At 32.2% G+C, this 20,079-nt stretch overlaps 2 protein-coding genes across 2 annotated transcripts in view; both read left to right on the top strand.

The window, feature by feature from the left end:
* Nucleotides 1-20,079, top strand: part of LOC106642172 (adhesion G protein-coupled receptor E3) — a 238,238-nt gene that overhangs the window by 157,957 nt on the left and 60,202 nt on the right. The window contains exon 3 of the mRNA XM_023390322.2: nt 15,196-15,301. Coding sequence (XP_023246090.2) covers nt 15,196-15,301 — 106 coding nt within the window. The remainder of the gene's footprint in view (nt 1-15,195; nt 15,302-20,079) is intronic.
* LOC111643130 (ribonuclease Oy-like) lies at nt 8,185-8,921 on the top strand. Its single transcript, XM_023390330.2, has 2 exons — nt 8,185-8,691; nt 8,775-8,921. The coding sequence occupies exons 1-2, from the start codon at nt 8,203-8,205 to the stop codon at nt 8,919-8,921; spliced, it is 636 nt and encodes a 211-aa protein (XP_023246098.2). The 5' UTR covers nt 8,185-8,202.

Genomic DNA, 20,079 nt, shown 5'->3' with positions numbered 1-20,079 from the left:
TAACAGTCAATGTCATTGATAAATTAAAAAACTACGATTCAAATATCAAAGTTATAATCGTATAGCTATTATTATATTTATAGCTACAATGACTTATAAATATATGTTTGTAGCTGTAAATACTTATATCATGGGTAAATTTTTTATTGATTAAAAAATACAATACGCACACAGTGAGCTTTATCTGTTTAGTTAATTCGTTAAAAAGGCAATTTTTCAGTTCTTTATTAGACACCATTTCATTGGCTCATGCAATTTTCTTTGGTCTTTTATGAAACACGTCAGAATTATTGTTCCTTCTTTTACAGTTAAATGAACCCTCTTTTAACTGGCACAATTGAATTTATCGCCTCATCTGTGATTGAGATCGTGTAAAAACACATCTAATGTTGATTTTGGGCCAGATACAATGTATCTGTTCAAAATAGTGCCTCGACCAAATACACGGTGCTTCGATAAAGCCAAATAAAAGAGCTTAGAGCTAATTTTAACGTATACAACGAATGATTCCAAAGTAAAAAAATTTGCTGATGCTTCTGCAGACTTCAATTTATATGTATATAAAGCCATTTTTTAAAGATGTATTTTTAATTTTAACATTATTTTTAATATCTTTAAAAATGTAATAACCATTATGATTGATAAAGTTTGTGAGATAAATAATACTTGAATTTTCTGTTTATTTAAAATGTATGCTGTTACAACTACTTAACTTTCTTCACACATTTATTAAAATTTTTTTCAACATTTAACAAATTCTTATTCCTAGGAAAATGTAAGAAAAAAAGAGTCCTTATTATACTTGTTTTTTAGAGATTATACTTTTTTGAAAGTTATTTTAAAAGTCTACATCAAGTAAAGAAAGAAGTCCAATATTGTTTCATGACGCTAGAAGATAATTGGGCTTCAACATATCGGTGGCGTCACTGGTTATTTTTTACTGTATTAACATGTATCGATTAATTCTTAACAGGTATTTAATAGTTCCATTTTTCACCGTCGTTTATTTGTCACAGTTTGACGGTGTCACAGTACGTTAGTCAATGACAGAGAGGTGCTAGCTGCAGTTTGTGAAAAAAATAGTAATAGAGGATGGAAAATAAAAATACAAAAGATACTGAAAAGCCTTGGCGATGTAATACTTGTCAATGTAAGAGTTTGCTACACATTTTATCGATCATGCGAAATTAACAAGAGCTTCAATTATTAAAATATACAAACACATTATTCTGGAGTGAATTGATAAATGGGTGTTTTATATCTGTACAGCTGCAAGACAAAAACGCTTTGTATTCTGTCAAGAAAGTAAATTGGATACATACTAACGTGATCGTACTTCTTATTTTATTCAACCCCAATTAATAACCCAATAACCCTTACTAGTATGTAGGTGGATATTAACAGTTATTTATCATCCTTTAAACCCCTGCATGAGGCAATGTATACATATATAGAACGAATACATCACCATTTTCAAAGATAATTTAATTATTCAAACGATTTCATAAACATTACAGAGGATATTGAAAAATCATCAAATAACGGCGATTGTTTTACTTGCTTACATTACTTGAGTCCATAAAAGTAATTAATGGTGACGCACAATATTTCACTTGTTGATTTCGTCATCTTGAATGGACATGTTTTCAATACGTTATCTTAATCAATTAGCCACTTATTTCTAGTCCAACGTTCTCGAACTAATTATTTGTTAAACGATGATTCGTCGATGCGCAACGCTTAAAACTACGCGTTTGTATGTCCAAATCTCACATGTTTTGTAAAAATGCATGATTATTATAACATTCCCCCCCCACACGTCTTTCTGAGACTACTTTCTTCCTCTTAAGCAATAATGATTCCAATAAACGTCAGTTCAACGAAACGTATGACTCATACGTGCAATTTTGCTGAAACAATACATTGAGTTGCTAGTAGTTAACAGTTAACGGTTCTTGAATCCACTAGTAATTAATTACAAACTACATTTTTTAAATAGGCTGATCATAGATTTCATTAGGGTGATTTATGTTGGGCGTTTTTTTAAAATACAATGACGTCTTTGGGGCCACAAAATAGCCCCCAAAACGATGGCACCTATTCGACGAAAACAAAAATTTTAATGCGATGTTATTAACTTGTATCAATATATTTTTTCGTTACAGTTTACTGTCGACGATGCAGATTAACTACAAAATGCAGCTGTGAAATATGCAAAAAAGTAATTATTTGTATTTCCTTACTAAAAATTTAGGTACATAGGGATGAAGTATAAAAAAGTAGGAAAAAATAATCCCCTGAGGCAAAACGACTTCAACAATCTTACTGGCTTAATCTAATCCAAACTGTACATGGTACATAATAAATAGAAAGAACTTGATTTAAGAGCTGACAGTTAAAGCAAACCCCTGTTGCTAAGCGTCATATGATAACCACCTGATATTTTGGCATGATATTCACCTGATGTTCATCCGGTTTTCTCATGATTATCACCTGATTTTCAGCTGATTTCACCTGATGTGTAATTCGTGATAATCAGCTAATTGTCTAAATCAGTTGAATACCATGTAAATATCAGGTGAGCTTTGCTTGAAGCTTGCTAAATAGAGTTTACCCGATATTCACATAATATTCACTTGTCATTTAGCTGACTTTCACCTGGTAATCAGCTGATTATCATAAATTACATATCAGGTGATAATCAGGTAAAAATCAGGTGATGATCATAAGAAAATCGGGTGAATGTCAGGTGATTATCAGCTGATTATCATGATCTGACGCTCAGCAACCGGGACCGTATCCTCTAGCTCTCACAGAAGTATGAAGAAAAATTGGATCCAATGTAAGCGCTTTTTAGAGTTTAGTGATCTCATTATTCGTATATTTTTTTCATGATTGCCATACAGTAGTAGAGTTTTAATGTACGAATCGATTCTTAGTTTGCCGAATGCTTGATGTTTGAGGTTATGTGCTCCAGTGACAATATGTGGAAGTGCTATTTGGAGAAAAATGGGACCCAATCAGTTGAATTCAGTAATTATTTTGTCCTTTTACATTTTTGTACTTTATTAAAAATAATTTGTAAGTACAAAGAAAAAATGGGATACCAGATTAAGCCAGAAAAAAAAATTTAGAAAAATTTGGTTATAAGTACGCACTATTTGAAAATCGTGAAAAATAAGACCATTTTACCTTTGTTCAGTGGATTACTTTTTCTATAACAGTGTACAAAGTGATACTTGTATATCATTTACTAAATATATTATTTATAATTAATCATTAATAACAATAATATAACATACCTTTGTAAGACCTGTTGTGATGAAAGTTATAGCTTCATAACTTTTTTCAAGTTTTTCAATAATGTTCACTATAATTTGTCATTAAATTTGTTTCACCTTGACTTGAAATGAAACTGAAATAATGAAAATGTTTATTTGTCTCGGTCTATCGATAAACTGACCATGTAAGAACCAAAATTTAGTTCAATCCCTTTTGAAGACATGTTGGAAAGCTAAAAATTAATTATTTCGTCATGTATGAATCACTCTTCATTATAACCTTTTTCATCATTCTGCTACTAAGACGATTATTATTAATTTACAAAAAAAGAGTTCTCAATTCTTATAGGAAACTCTTAATTAGTCAAGTTTTGTATTAATTACATCAAAATATAAAAAAAAATTTTTTAAGTAAAAATTATTTCCAATAGAAGTCCAATTACTTGTCGTAAAACTCTATCTTCAGTATATTGCACTATGTATTTGTCGTGTAATGTATAACCATAAAATTTTCGAATTGTTGAAACGTGTGGAATTAATCACATTTCATTATTTTTATTCTTTCAGCTGATGGATGAAGAACAAGAGATAAAAAACAGCAAAAAATCACAAAAGCCATACCTCGAAACTAGTCTTTAATAATGCAACTTGGAAATGAGAATAAAAAATTTATTTATAAATTTGTAGTCATCGAATTACTTATTACTGAATCCAACATGAATTAAAATAATAAATGAAACAATCATAGTTTTAAATAATTATTTCAGTACATTACACAAATAATTTCACGATTTTGTCGAAAAATTGAATAAACATTTTTCATAACATTAGAATGTCGCATAAAAAATTTCAAATCATTTCACTACATTGTTTGTAAGATGATAATTAATGTTTTAAAAAAAAACCTTAGTCAAACACATAACGTTATAGAAAAATCACTTAAAATTTGAAAATAAATTCTTTAGTTTTATTTTTTATTTTTGGTAATATAGTACTAAATAAATAGTATGATAAAGTTTTGAGATGACCTGCAAGATACTTTAACACTAAAGTATGCGAGTACGACAACGTTGTAGGAAACCCAAAATTCAAAAATATATTCAACATCTACATACTATGCTTAAAATAACATAAGTAAAGATTTTTACTAATGGCACACAAAAGACAGATTACATATTACAGATTATAAAAATTAAAAATGCATAGTTAGCTTTCTATGTTTGCTTCTCAAATATTTACATTCTGGAATCTTATCTGCTGTACACAGCCTTTTTGGTTAGAGGATATTAACCACCCATTAAAAATAAGTTAAAACTGTTACTTTCTTACATACATTTTTCCATGATATTGTCAAAACTAATGCCCTTGTGATTTAAATTTTTAATGAGTTATCTTGATGTAACAGATAATATCGATGCATAACTCGACATAATTTTTTGGTTTTTTTTGTTTTAGTACACATAGTTATTTTCTGTAAAGCATCAATTCCTATTTTTACCTTCTGCAAATTAGTTGTAAAAAACACCTCTGAGATATACTCAGTATGCGCACATACGTATAAATAAGTAACAGACTACAGAAACTAGTGACGTTTCCACATGTTTAGTATCATACCTTAGCCATCCGAAGTTTCACCCTACTAATTGTGATAAATGTCCTTAAAATATTATTTAATAATTAATAAAAATCGTTGCAGTCTTAAAAACATCAAGGTCACCTCCATTTTGGAAGTCATACGGTTTTAAAAATATTTATTTTGAATGACATACTTTTGGCTGTAATTTCTTCAGCAAAGATCGGTTTTTTTTTTTTTTTATATTAAATTAAGTTACGTTGCTGATCGTATAGTAGTGTAAAGACAGTAAAAGTACTAAAATGTATTAATATCTCACATGTATACTTTATCTGACAAAAAATTATTTAAAAAATAAATACTTCATTTGTTTTTAATTAGTAAAATTTTTTAATATTCCACAGTAACAGTATTTAACAATACATATATGGTTAAGCGAAAAAAAGATTCAAAAAAAAAGTAAATCATCCGTACGTACGTCAATCCATGCATGATTAAAATCAAACATTAATTAGATCGAGCTGTTAAGCTCAATTGAAGATTTATCATCGGTCATTGTAACATTATCACTCATAAATGATACACTTATGAAATGAATCTATAATTTAATTTTCGTATCAATAGCGCTTTTGAAAAATGAGCCTAGCCTTTTTAAAAAAATTTATTTGTTTTGGATTTAAGGTATACCCACTCAAAATCTACTAGCACACATTTTGAAAATGATGAAAATAAAATCATCGTTAAAATTTATAAGTTTTATTAAAAAAGCTCTAGAAAAAGTATAAAAAAACTAATCTGTACAAAGTGATTAAATTACAAGGATACTAACATTTAGATGAAAATCTTCTACCAGGTGGATTGAGTTATTTTATTATAATTTTAGGAATAATTATATTTTATTTTATTTACTCAAATAATAGTCAGACTGCTGTAAATGTCATTCATATGGTGATACCAAATCAAACCATTATATAATTATATGTAAATACATAAAGTACAGAAGTGATTTTCAGTAGACAAAAGTAAAAAATATTTTTTACGCTCTTAAAACGGTTTCAAAACGATATTACAATCTTATTTTGTATATTCGTAAATTTTAAAAACAACATTTCATTAATATTTTTTGCAACATTATGCAGTTTAAGGTTAAGTAATATAAACTGCTTATCTGCACAACAATCTTTATAAATGTATCTTGAATATTGATAAAATTGGATACTCCTAATAAGATTATTTGCGATTGTATAAAGAATGTACATATTAAATTAATTTCCTGTAATTCAAAATTAAATATTACAAGAATCGATAAGTTATCTCATGTACAATAAACTTCTTCAGACTATAGTACAAGTGTTGTATTTCAGACAGTAATGAAAATAATTGGTTAACTTTTAATGATCATTAACTCTGTAATTTTTAAGAAGTTCCTTTTTTCCTCGCTTTAATTCACTCTTATGGGATAAGCATTTTGCCATTTTCTCGTGGGTTTTTTTTTGTGTGACTTCTATTTGTTTTTATAGCTATGTGATATTAGCACGTACCTTACAATCTATTGCGTGCAAAGTAATCGAATGAATCATGTTGATGTAAGCACATCCACCTCAATTATTTGCAATAGCGACCCTACATTTTTTGCTATTTATTAACTAAATGTTAATGAAGCAAATGCTAAATTAAATATTTCGTTTGCATATGCTTTTGGTAAGAAGTAGTTTTTTTTCTCAAGCTAACATTGTATTTAATTTTTAGTGAATTTATTACAGTATTTTGAATGCTTTAATTCAATTGCAGAATTGTTAAATCTCAGTTTATGCATAAGCCAATTAAAAAATCTTCGCGTAATGGACACGAATAATGTTTAGAGGAGTTTTAATGACATTTATTTTTTTTCTAACTTGTATGATTATAAAGGGCTTTTATAACGCTGTTTCATTTTACATTAGAATTATTTTAACTAGTTTACAATACAAATTATATTAGAGCAAAACATAGTGGATATACTTACTATTTAGAATGTTTTTTTAAGTAATAAAAGTACAAAAATACCCTTGACACGAGTTTTCATGAAGTAGAAGAGACTAACAATATTTATCCAATGAGCATAATTAAAACTTGTAAAATTAGTGTTGTACTAGTACAAAACTAGTATTTTTAGTTATCATACGTTTTCTTTGGTTAATTATTTTGAAAAATATTATTTTTTATCCTTGTATAACAGATCAGTGATGGAGACAAATAAAACTTTTTACTTGGATTATAAGTTATTTCTAAGATAATCAGATACAGTTTTCTGAAAATGTACTTGTTCTTCAACAAAATAGTACAGTAATTCAAAAATTATTTCTACGATTTTTAGACAGTATTATACGTAAACTAAAAGAGAAATTTTTAAAAATTGTTAGTGTACCAATGTAGGAAATCTGCAATCATAAATATAACAGTTGAAGGAAAGAAAAATTTACCGGCTACAATATTGTTTTAAATTGATCAAAAATGCGTAAAACAGTTACAAAAATACGTGAAAAATAAAAAACAGATATCCGCAATAACTGTAAAACACAGCTTTAGAAGTATCAGATGGATCTTTTTGTGATTACCGTCATTCGTTCATTCGTGTAATCTTGTTACTTATGCGATAAGATCAATCGAGAGAATCGTGATTAAACATTTGCTCGCGTAAGAAGTTCACTCGAACAAAACTCCCTTATCGTATTTTTTTCGTACTATCTTCTTAAATAGTATGAATGAAAAAATTGTAAGGTTAGTTGACTTTTTAAATCGCTCGCGTAAGACCGTTTCGAGCTTTATATATAGGGTATCACGTAGAGCCAAAAGTAATTGAAAAAATGTTGAAGGTAATTGTGAGTTTTGGATTGTTGATCATCGCTTCTCCTGGATACAATGCAAAATCGTAAGTTTATGTCTAATTATTTTAATTTTATAAAAAAACTCTAGAGAACGAAAATAGTTTTGATTATTAAATGAATCTTTTCACAGTATACTCAATAGCTCCTTGTTTGACATTTTGGTAAAAAAACATTCTACAAAAAGCGTGTATATAATACGAAAAATAAAGATGCCACACTAAAATATTATCCATGTTGTCAATAAACTTTTTTAAAATATGTATATACAAAAATGCTACTTTTTGATAAAGTTAAACATTAATTTCTATTTGATTAATTCTTGTTACTTGTAGATAATCGTTTATTTTCTCGATACATCGATTTCACTTGTTTACAAAATTACAGATTCCAAAGATTCCCTGCGGAGCACGACGACATAAATTTGTTAGATTTCATGAACTTTTACCAATATCGAAACTATGATCTGCTGGTTATCAAACAAATGTGGCCACAAACCGCTTGTTGGAACATCAACCACATATGGACAAACAAATCGAACGAGTGTAGTCCTTGCAGCCTACCCCTGGCTAAGCACCAGTGGACCCTCCACGGGCTGTGGCCCTCGAACTCCAAAGGTAGCCACCCGTTCTACTGCAACAACAATGTTAAGTTCAACCGGAAGCTCTTGGGCAAGGAGTTGATCGACCAGATGGAAGAGAAGTGGATGACGTTGGACTTGGACACGGACAACGAGGTGTTCTGGAGACACGAGTGGAATAAACACGGGACGTGCGCCATGAACCTCCCCAGCACCGACTCTATGTCAAAGTATTTCGTCAAGGCCATCCAGCTGCTGAATCAGTACAACGCTGGGAGAATCCTCGCGGAAGCGGGAATTTTACCGGGGGAGACTTATGCTTACAGAGACGTGGTATCTGCCGTCGAAGGATCCTTGGGGGTCAAAGTGAACGTGGGCTGTGCTAAGCATTCGGTGAGCAACTGTTGAAATATTTTTCCAATCAATGCAGCGTTTTGAGAGGTATTTTGTCTCAAGGAGTACTTTTGTCATTGCAGATGTCCAAAAAATCATACTTACATGAGATGGGACTGTGTTTCAATACGTGGTTCGAGTTGGTTGACTGTCCTTATGGAAAAAACTACTGCAAAGAGGAAGTCTTGTATCCTAAGACTCGCGAGGAGTGTGAGAGATTTCATCCATAATCAACTGTCTGAACATGTCGTCAACTGTATTTAATCGTCTTATGTTTGGTCAAAATTAAAATTTTAATTGTTTGTTATCTGTTAATGTGCGTCATTGTTGAACTGTTTATTGATACTCTTGCTTCTACGTAGATAGTTACGATCGATTGGAAAAATGCTATGTCATCGGAAATCTAGTCATCGCTGGGTCTCAACAATTTCGATGATCAGAAAATTATTTTTAACATTTAATGGTATCTTTTAGAAAAGCCCGTCTTAAATAAAACTTGTTGCTATAAATGAATATTTTAACGCTTTTAACACTCAATCTTTGATTCGTGTGATATAATTTATTGAAAGACAACCAAAAGATGTGTCTAGATAAGATTACATATGTATATGTCGAATTAAAAAAGATCAAGATCATAAATGCAGGTATAGTACAGAGAATGAAAAAAATTGTTGAAAAATAAAGCAAACTTGTTCAGGTGGCCACTACTGAATAATGGTTACCGTAATACTACGTAGTACATGGAGCGAGTAAAGAATAATTCACGAATCCAGATTCGGTATAGGAAATTCCCAAGTTGGAATCAAATGGAGTTCTTTAAACTACAGTTTAATTATCAGTGCATCGCATAAGAAATAGGAAGAATTTGTAAGTTTGAGTGTGTGAATGGTTTCATAGAGATAAAAAAGATAAAGATTCGTTCAATGAGTCTTTTGTAAAATTAAATTTCATTACAACTGCGGTGACATTGACATCTTTGAAGTAGTTATCTTCTCAATCAGTGTCTTAGGCAAAAATCCAAACAAAGGCTGGAATTTAAACTTAAAATTAAAAAAAATTGAGTTTCAACTTACATTGGTAGAAAATAACGGTACGTATTGAAGATGATTTTTAAAAAATAAGTGTAATAGATGTACATAATATGTACAAAAAATCAATCATCCGTAAGAAAGTAAACGTGGTGAGAGACGCTTGAATGTTTGGTTCACAGGTTGCTCGGATGTTTTCAAAAAGCATTGTCTTTCGAAAAACTTTTTGAGACATCACTTGCTTTCCTCGTAAGACTATAAAATACCCTAATCATGTATTGGCGCAAGTGGAAATTTCGCATCATAAACGATGAATATAAAGTGGATGAGTATAGGCGAGCTCTTTCAAAAGCTTGTACGTTACATCCGAGGTTACATCGTAGTCATTGAAAATAAGTAACATCAAAAATATAGGGAACCAAACAGTTGAGCAAATATCTAATAACTCGTTACGTCTTTCATTACTTTTGCCCAACGCCGATTTAAAGATAAAAAACCAAAAAAAGGGAAAAAAGAGTATTGGCAATGACAAAAAAAAAAATCCTTTTGTCTTGCGATAAGATGCCTCGCAAGCCAAGTTTCTCATCCACTTTTACTTTTTTCCCAAGCCCTCCTCCGTGATGAATCGTCTCTCGTCTCTTGACCCCCCCCCCCCCCCCATCAAGCACTTTATATTATAGCTCGAAGTCTTGATTCGTTTCGTTTCATTTCTTTCACACATTCGCTTCTTAATTTCCTACGTTTTTCAGCGAGTTCTTTTTTTTTCGTTTGATCTCTCATCCGTCTTTTACGGCTGAAGTGGCCATTAAAGTTTTTCGAGGCTTTTCTGCAGATTTTGTTCGAACGAGTACTTTTCTCGCACGCGCTGCACAGTTTTAATTGCAATTGCGAGCTTATGATAAAGTTTTCTTTTAAGCACTGTCTTTTTAATGAAAATGAAGGGACAATTTTAAAATAAGAATTGCTCCAAGCATGCATATGAAATTACTTAAGATACTGTTTTTTTAAATACGTACTTTATTATTTTTTGGGTTACATGGTACATCTTATATTATACAGTTATTATAAATTGTTATAAAATTACATCTTATTCTAAAACAATGACCTAGCTTTCATGTCAAAAAAAAGTTTGCGAGGCAATTACTTTCCAAGGACCTTTTACGTTTCCACTGGATCAAAAAAAATATTTCAGATCTCATGTAATTTATGAGAAAGTTCCATTATTTTACGGAATCAAACAGAGTAATCAGGCAAACTTGGTATGTTTCAGTAGTGAAATTATTTTTAGCACGTAAGCGCACACTTAAAAGTATTCCGATTCTGAATAGCAAATAATACTACAATAGTAATATAGAAATGAGTATAATATTTTTGAATTTACTATCTGAAACAATAAAAGTGATTGTTCTAGTTTAGTTACTCGCTTCTTACAATACATCCATTAGTATCGTATGAAATAATTAAAATTGCAAATTCAAGTGCTTTCATAGAACAGTCGATAAAAAGTATCAGATTTTGGCAGTCGATTTGTTATGATGCCAGCTATTATTATTATTAATACAATATAAACGGTTAAACTTATATTTAGTAAGAAGATTAACTCATAAAGAATATGTCTTAAAAACAAATGTAGTTTTTCATATTAAGCTTAGCAGTTTGTTTCACGTATTTTTGAATTCATTCAACAAGTCCATACTCCATCCACATAAGTAAACTAATTGATGTCACTTTTTTTTAGAAAATATCATTTCAGCTACCAATGTACCGATATTTTCTTTAATTTAACACACTTTTCACTCAATTTGTACGATAACTTTCTGTATAAAAGCAGGAGGTATTTGTGAAAAAAAATGATTGTTCAGCTTTTTTTCTTCAAAGTTTATCGAATCCGCGTTCAGCAAAACAAAAGACTATACCTAACGTATCAACTAAATTCCATAAAAAAATGTGTACACCTCCACTAACAAAATATCACACGACTACAATCCAGGTAATTGTATTGTACTCCGATCACTCGTCGTACCAAGTTCACACGAGGATCCCTTACTTCTTGGACCTCTTGAACTCGGCCCACGCGTCGTCGAAGCGCGCCTGCAAAACATCCCCATAAATGGGAAATGTTTGCCTCACGTTCGCCATATCAAAGTTCCGCTTGATGTTCAAGTTCTCCACGTAAGGCACGAGCCTCTCGTCGTCCTCGACGAGGAACCTCAGCATCGCGACGGGCCCCTCCACCACCGTCTTCCTAATCAACTCGAGCTCGTCCCTGCACGCGTCGTAGTAATCACTACAGCACTGGTTGTCCCGCAAAACGGCCAAATGATTCTTTGGCATCCTCTCACCCTCGTGGACCTCCACCAGGGCCAGGTGCTTCAAGAGGACGTGGTGCTTCGTCTGCCGGACGCTCTTGTCCCACTTTTGGCTCGACGTCAGGGTGGCCTCGTTCACCGACACCCCCTTGGCGTGGAGGAGCCACAGAATCCGGGACACGTCCGTCCCACGGCAACCGTCGCACAAGCTGTCGCTCGACAACAGGATGTCCAAGGCCGTGCGCCCGAAAAAGTCCACTAGGTCGACCCTAGCGCGGTTGTCCACCAATTGCTTGGCGGTGCGGTAGTTGGCGAAGATGCACGCCACGTGGAGCGGCACTATCCCGTTGGCGTTGTACTGGTCGACTCCAGCCCCGCACTTGAGCAGCCGGTTGATGATAGCGCCGTCGTCGTTGGTGAGGGCCGCGGCGAAGTGGAGGGCCGCGCAGCCGTGCTCGACCATGGTTTTGCTCTCCGTGAAGTACAGCAGGCAGATTTTCACCTGAAACTCGTCCTGGAGGAGGATGGCCTGGTGCAGCATGTCGTCGGCTGGCCCGAACACGTCCAAACTCGTGGCATGGGAGGGAGGGATGCCGGGGTGGGCGATGGCGTTGAACCTGCCCCCGTGGTTTAGCTGCCTGTTGACGTTGAGCTTGACGTCGCACAGGTGCAGCTTGGCCTTTATCAGCTGTTGGCTCAGGAAGTACAGGTGCTCGGCATCGAGGCTCTTGAAGGCAGGGGCTAATACTCGGGGCATGTCGAGGTGGAGCATCGAGTAGTAGATGGCCGTGTTCCCGTCGTTGTTGGGGATGGTTGGGGTCGCGCCGGCGTTCATCAGCATCTTCGCGACCCTCACGTGGCCATAGTAGCTAGCCAGAAGGAGCGGCGTGTTTCCCAAGTAGTCCTGGGTGTCGAGGGGGCAGCCGATTTTTATGAGGAACCGCGTCATACGGACGTTCCCGTTTGCACTGGCCAGGTGCAGGAGGCTTCGCTTGTGGAAGTCCACGACATGGGGAAGACACTGGGCGGGCAGTCCCTCCTTGCTGATCGCGTCGTCGATGTAATGGGAGTCCTTCCTCTTCATGGCTGCACAGAAGGATTGCGAAAAAACTTTCAGCCCGGCTCTTTCGCAAAACTGAAATGAAAACGGGCGCTTTTAAACGGAGTACTTTTAAGGGCATTTGATTACACCTCTAGAATTTGTGAAGGAAAATTTTTGACTAGCAACGAACCTACTTATATGCATGGGTGTATTGAAACATAGTCTAGATTAAAAAAACAGTCTTACAACAAACTCTCGTGAAGCACTATTTTTTTATATGTTATTTGAAGTTATCTCTATTTCTACAATTATAGGCAACGTACGATTTTTAATCGTGTTTGTAAACAATCCAGGCAGAAGTGACTTACTGCCCTATGATTGAAATTATGATTACTTCCCTACTTTAATGAGTTGAAAATCTCTATTTAGTTAAAAAAAATGCTGTTAAAAATTAAAGTTTATTCAACAATAGCTAATTATATGTTATTGAAAAATATTTTTGAGCATTAATTAACAGCACCCGTATCTACCCCAGTATTCAAGTCAGTGTTCAAGTCACGATTATTTAATTTTAAAATCAACGAAGTATAACTGTCATTGTAGTATGAAATATAAGGACGAAAATATCTACGGTATTTCATCATATCGAGGTCCTGGATGAAAAACATCATGTGCCCACGTTTTAACGAAAAATATTACATTTCGATTGACATACTGGATTGACTCGGGTTAATCGGATGAATAATTTAAAAAAACAAAAATTCTTTAAATCAAAATACAGTATAAGAGTAATGACTCTAATAATTTTACAAGCAAGGATTCAAAAATTAATGTCTCTTAGTATCGAAAAATTTTGAAATGGATTCAATCGGTAAAAAAGCTTAAAGCTACTTCAAACTATTGAAATGTTTATATTATTTTGTGGCCCTGAAGCACTTAAGCAATTTAAAGTTTCTTAATTGAAAAAGAAAGAATTTTGTTACAAAATTTATTAACGAAATCTTTTGCGTCAGAGAATTTCAGAAATGTTACCGTCACAGTTTTTTAAAGCAAGTTAGTATTCGTTGAAAAATCTTGTAGACACAATTTTTTCATCCATGGCACTGGTATACTTCTAAATATATGTAAAAATCCAACTTACCATGTTGTAAGTAATTTTTGCTCGTAGGCTAAAGATTATGGTTGAAGAGAAGAGGTCCTTTTAGAACAAAGTTTCAAAGTTTATAGTACTTGAAACGTTATTTATTATCCACTCGAAGAGTATACACTGCAGGAGATTCTCCAGACAACTGACTCGAATTGGTGTTTATTTGAGAATGAGCCGCTTTTATATTGAGGGTTACTTTAAAAGACAATCATTAATGCTAGTGATTCACGTCAAGAAGCCGACGGTGCGCTTAATCCCTTCTAGGAGTCATTATACAGGATTTCCAAATTACATACCGATTAACGTGAAAGCTATGCGTTATCATCGTTTTCGGAGTCATTACAAGGTATTTTTACGAGTTCAAATAAATATTAAACATTTCTTGTGTAATTGTAAAAATAACTATTAGGATAATTACTTGATGGAAAATTATCACATAATCTGGCTAGAAACTCGCTAACGTGCATGAGTTAATGGGCTTATCACATGTTGACGAGGTTTTACAGAACTATATATGTAGTAATTTTTCTACCAAAATACTATCAACGTTCTTTCATTTGTTTAGTATAAGAAAAAAATTACTATTTGCGCTAGTGATTTACAAAGCGAAAAGATGTTTTAAACGATAAAAACGTGCCAAACTTACACTTTTGTTGATTTACTTTTTTTTTATACGCTTTAAAGCAAACGTGGTTCAAGTTTCGATGGCTATTATTGTGCCCAGGCGAGCTTAGCAAATGTCTACCTTCTTTGGCTTTCTACCTTTTTAATTAATTTACTCATGAAACTTTAAAAGACGCTATCACTAAAAATTTTTTTGGTATTCCGTAATGTACCACAAAATATTGATGATTTTATTTTAATGTTACCCATGATATTATGTTTCTCAATGTACATTTGTTGTCTGATAAAAATAAGAACTGTTATTTAAACATATTACCATGTAGCTTTAATTTTTCATATTTATTTATGTTTCAGCCTCTTTTCGGACTTGAGAAGCTTAGCAGGAACCACTTTAATGAATCTGCTGGCAGCTCTCTTTATGGTTCAGCTTTTATTTATAGTCGGCGTGGGTGGTGTTCAGGTAAGAAATTCTCACACAAATTACGTAATAAATCCGTTTTTTTTTTTTTTTTTTTATGTTCGGATAAATTTTTCTTGGGCTTCATAAACTTTTAAAAAGGCAATGGAATCACGCAGTTTTGTAGCTGTGGTTAAAAAAAATAACATTTTTCATTCTGACTCATTGATTATTTGACGTGAGCTTTTACAGGTTCAATTATCTGCCAAGTAGCAGTGCTTTATTTATAAAATTACAATATGTTTAAGGAAATATATAAAAAAATTCCGTTTTTATATCCGATTTATATTTATAAATATATATATTTATATATATGTATATATATATGTATATATATATTTGGCACATTCTTAAAAAATCAGATGTATTTCGCTCGCAATGTACTTTGAGAGGAAAATCATAAATATGGGTTTAAATAGAGGTGATAGCGTTTTTCTGCGACTTTCATGCAATTATTATATTAATACATGTCATCTACATAATCATAATTTTAACACGTAAAAACACGAAAAAAGTGCAACCCCAACTAAAACCCATGTTCATGAATTGTCCTGTATAGTACATGAGCAAAATAAACCTCATCTGGAGGAAGAAAAAAAATTATTTAAAAGTCGGGACAGAAACAGGATATTTTTCGTAACTTTCCTCAAATACTTTTTTTAAATATTTTGAACTAAATATATTTTTGTTGTTGAAACTTTAAAGTATTTGAGATTCATAAATATCTGACACTTAACCAAAAAAAAGTAACGTGATTTGTTGTTACTTCAAGATTTAAATCACCAAAGTAAAGTAAATAGTATACACTGTTAAAAAGTAATTTCCCTGTAATTAAGTTTCATTTGTAAAATGCGGTTTCTTTGTCATAAAGTTAAATTATCTTTTAACAAAAATAGTTATAAATATTTATCAAGAAAACAACTTACACCTTTCCGGAAATCCTAATCGTTTTGTAATTACTAATTAAAATTCAGTAAATACTTTCACCCAATGACTAATGACATAATCATAGAAAATGCTGATAGCGTGTGCAAGAAAGCTGTCCCCAAAATCATATTGCTGTCGATGAAGTGAAACATTCATTAAGGTATCCCTACTTCAGAACACGGACGTGTGTATGGCCCACGTGGACATTGCTTATTTAAGGGGGCTCCTTCGCGAAAGTCCCCAAACAGAGATATATTATTTCTTGTAAATAAAAGTCTACTAAATTTAATGGTGGTCTAAATTATATTTCGAATGGGTCAAAATTTTGAGAAATCCGAGCTCAAAGTTGTAACTACTAGCACGTGTTCCTATGAAAGGGGAGCGCGAAAAACAATTTGTTTTCGTTTATAATAAACCTAAATTAAATGTCCCAGCAGACTGAATATATACGTTTTGTAGATGAAAGCTTCCTCTGTAATATGTTGTATTAAAAATTGTGGATAAAGGACCATTTTAGCGAGATATTTGTGATGGAAATAAATAAATAGTGTCTGGGAGGTCAGTAGCAGACGTACTTGTTCACGACATATATATACCATATACCTATATATTACATCGCTATACTACACCAACACAGGTGGTCTGGTCTGGTGGTGTACCCTCGTATGCACTAGACTGGTCAAAACAATAATTAATTTTTCGTACAAAGTTAAACTACACACATAAACATCATTTTTCCCACTTCATACGTTATTAAAAATATCATAATGATTTTCAGACACATTTGTTTATTGAAAAACAAAACTTTATTTTTTGTTTGTCTTTGACCTTAGCAGTAGTCGTAGGAGCCCCCTTAATCAGTGGATTACAGATGCATGAAGGATCTCAATTAAATACATTTCACTCTATCTAAAGAAAAAGAGCCATAGTAACATAATATATACCAAAATGTAATGAATTTTCTTTATAGCGGAATAAGCTGTGCTAAACGGTAATCGAGCCATTTTTATTGTGGTGAGCAGTGCTTTTTTCTCTCGGGTAGGTGTCATTTTGCCGACACGTTATTGGAAACATTATCAGACTTATTATAACAGTTTCCTCTTTTGGAAGCAAAATAGATGGAAAATGTTGGTATCAACCAATTTCTTACAACAGCAGCGATTTTTGATTCGAGGGGCGTTTCTCTTCTGAAATTGTAATATAATCTCTTCGCAATGGTACTTCGTATAAAAAAGACCGTGTTGAGGCCTGCTCAATGGCTGAACTCAACGGTACTTACGTTTTACAATTTTCATCATCAGCAAGTTTCATAATAATACAAGCTCTTGCATGCAAAATTAATTTTAATATACGTCTTTCCGTTGTGTCAAAACACAGTAAGTATACCATGCTAAAAACTCGTTTTTCGTGCCAATTTTATTTTTATATCAGATTCATAATGAAAGTCATTATATATCTAAATTTTAAAATATCGCTACATATTGCGAAGATGATGACTGATCTATGTGACTTTTTTCATCAAATGAGGTTTACTATATATTTACTCATAATATCTATCAAAGGCATCTAAACTTTTCAAGTTATTCTTACATATTAAAAATATGTACTTCCAAATCGTGACGACACGAGACATGAATGTAATATTATTACAATGGTTTTTTACAGCACACACAATTTCGATCACATTCAAGACAAAGCTGTTGTACTTAAGCCCAATACGGTTAATGTGAAAAAGAATCATTGAAAATTACCAAACTCGGCCATATAATCGTGCGCAGAGCGCACTTATCAACAACCTAGTAGTCAAATTTTAAAAAAAAAGTAGTTTCGCATGTGGAATTTATTTTTTTCATAAAGTTTATGGTGCCAAGTATGACATTATCAATTGAAAAAAATAAATAGACAAATACTTACGTTCTGAAAAACTGTTCTTTTTAAATATTGTTATTACGTTCCGGTTTAAAACTACTCTGAATATTCCCGTTTTTATTATTTACTATTACATCATTTTACAAACAGACAATAAAATATTGGATGGCCAGTTTTGAAATGATATAAAAATAGTCCCGTTGTCACTCTTCTTTTTTATCCGTTAATATTAATAATATATTGCTTAAATCCTACAAAAATCATAGATCTCTGTATAAGTATAGTTGTAAACTAAATCCGATACGATTTTTTAACAAAATAGAGCCTTAACAGAAACAATCCTTTTGAAACATAAATAAGGTAACAAAATCAACAGTTAAGTTGACATTTAATCTAACATGTGATCTAAACTCAAACTATCAAAAATTAACAAAATTGTATTTATTTATTTATTTATTTTTTTATTCAATAAAGATAACAAATACAGGATTGTCTGTGCGGTATGGCTCAATAAATAATATCACATTCCTTGGTGAATCACATACATTATAAATTTAGATTATTTATAAAAAAAAAAAAATAAATAAAAAAAAAAAATAAAAGTATAACAAATTTGACTCTGATAAAATTTTAATAAGATAATTAAGCATATATACTTATTTATGTATCTGCGCTCGGAAAAAAATTTATGTAAAATTTCTAAGCAAAGGTGCAGCTAATCAGTAATATTCATTACTCTTGTCAACTTATGAGTGAATTGTAGTAGAATGTTAAAATATTCCAGTAGAAGCTTGGATTTCTAGAGTGCTAGGAAATTTTCATATTTCCTGGATTTGCGCCAATGGTAAAAAAAAAATAATAATAATTTTTGTAAGCGCAAATGGACAGTTGCACTTTGCACCCATGGTAAGAAAAATTCATAAAGATTGAACTATCACTTTGATAGGGAAAACAATAGTAGTACATTACTGATCACTCTCGTTTCGTTTAAATGTAAAGTTAGTTCGTTTGTCAGTAACAACTGAACAATGTTTCCAACCTGATTAGACAAAAATGCATCGGATGCTTTAGTTAAAGCTTAGTAAATTTATACATTTGTTGGTAGAAAAAATCTACTGCAGCATCGATTTTTATCAAATTAGGCTTATAAGTTTCCCTCTTACACAATGTACTATTATTTTTTTCCTCAAACCTTCAAATTTTTTTTAATGAATAGGTGCAGTAATACTTGATAAATTTAGGTACACAACTACATATATTGATTTTATTAAGCTTTTCTCGAAATAAAGGGCTGAACCAAATAAAACTTTAAGTTAGAAAAAATTAAATTTCTTAGATGAAAATTAAAAATAATTTTGAGCTTTTATGATACAACGATTAAAGAAAAATAACAGAGCTCTAATTCTCAGACATTTTCGCTGACAATCCCCGTAGATATTGCAGATAATACGAGTACATCAACCTACGCATATGGGAACTAAACAATAAAACATTTACTTACGGATTTTTTAACTTACAAAATATTTATCTTTCTATTCTGCTATTGTAAAGTTTCTTATTAGGTGGGCAAAAGTGATTAAGTCCAGTACAGCTTGTGAAAAAACTTAACTATTGTTCACTTAATTTAAACATAATTGTAAACAGCGGCGTTTAGATTGGTTGATGAATTTTCTTTAGAGAGTACAAAGTCACCACTTTGTGTTGAATTGGACAATGTTATTTATGCACTATCAGTGCTTTTCACTCCTTAAATAACCTAGATGTATACTTCTAAGCGTACCGTATGATATTATTGTACATAATATCACGTACAATTGCTTCAATTTATTGATCGGTCTCATTAACGTACAAATCATGAAACAAAATTCTTGATTATTCTACTCTTATCTTGCAGAGGCTGTCATTACAACAAAAAAATGTTTAGTATGGGTATACTGGGAGTGTACATTTTTAGCTAAAAGCTAGTGAACATTCGTTACAGTGGT

This window comes from Copidosoma floridanum, unplaced genomic scaffold (assembly GCF_036245765.1).
Source record: "Copidosoma floridanum isolate Cflo_tuat_1 unplaced genomic scaffold, Cflo_Japanese_pri ptg000020l, whole genome shotgun sequence".
In the NCBI taxonomy this organism is placed as follows: Eukaryota; Metazoa; Arthropoda; class Insecta; order Hymenoptera; family Encyrtidae; genus Copidosoma; species Copidosoma floridanum.
This window is presented reverse-complemented; position numbering and strand designations above follow the sequence as displayed.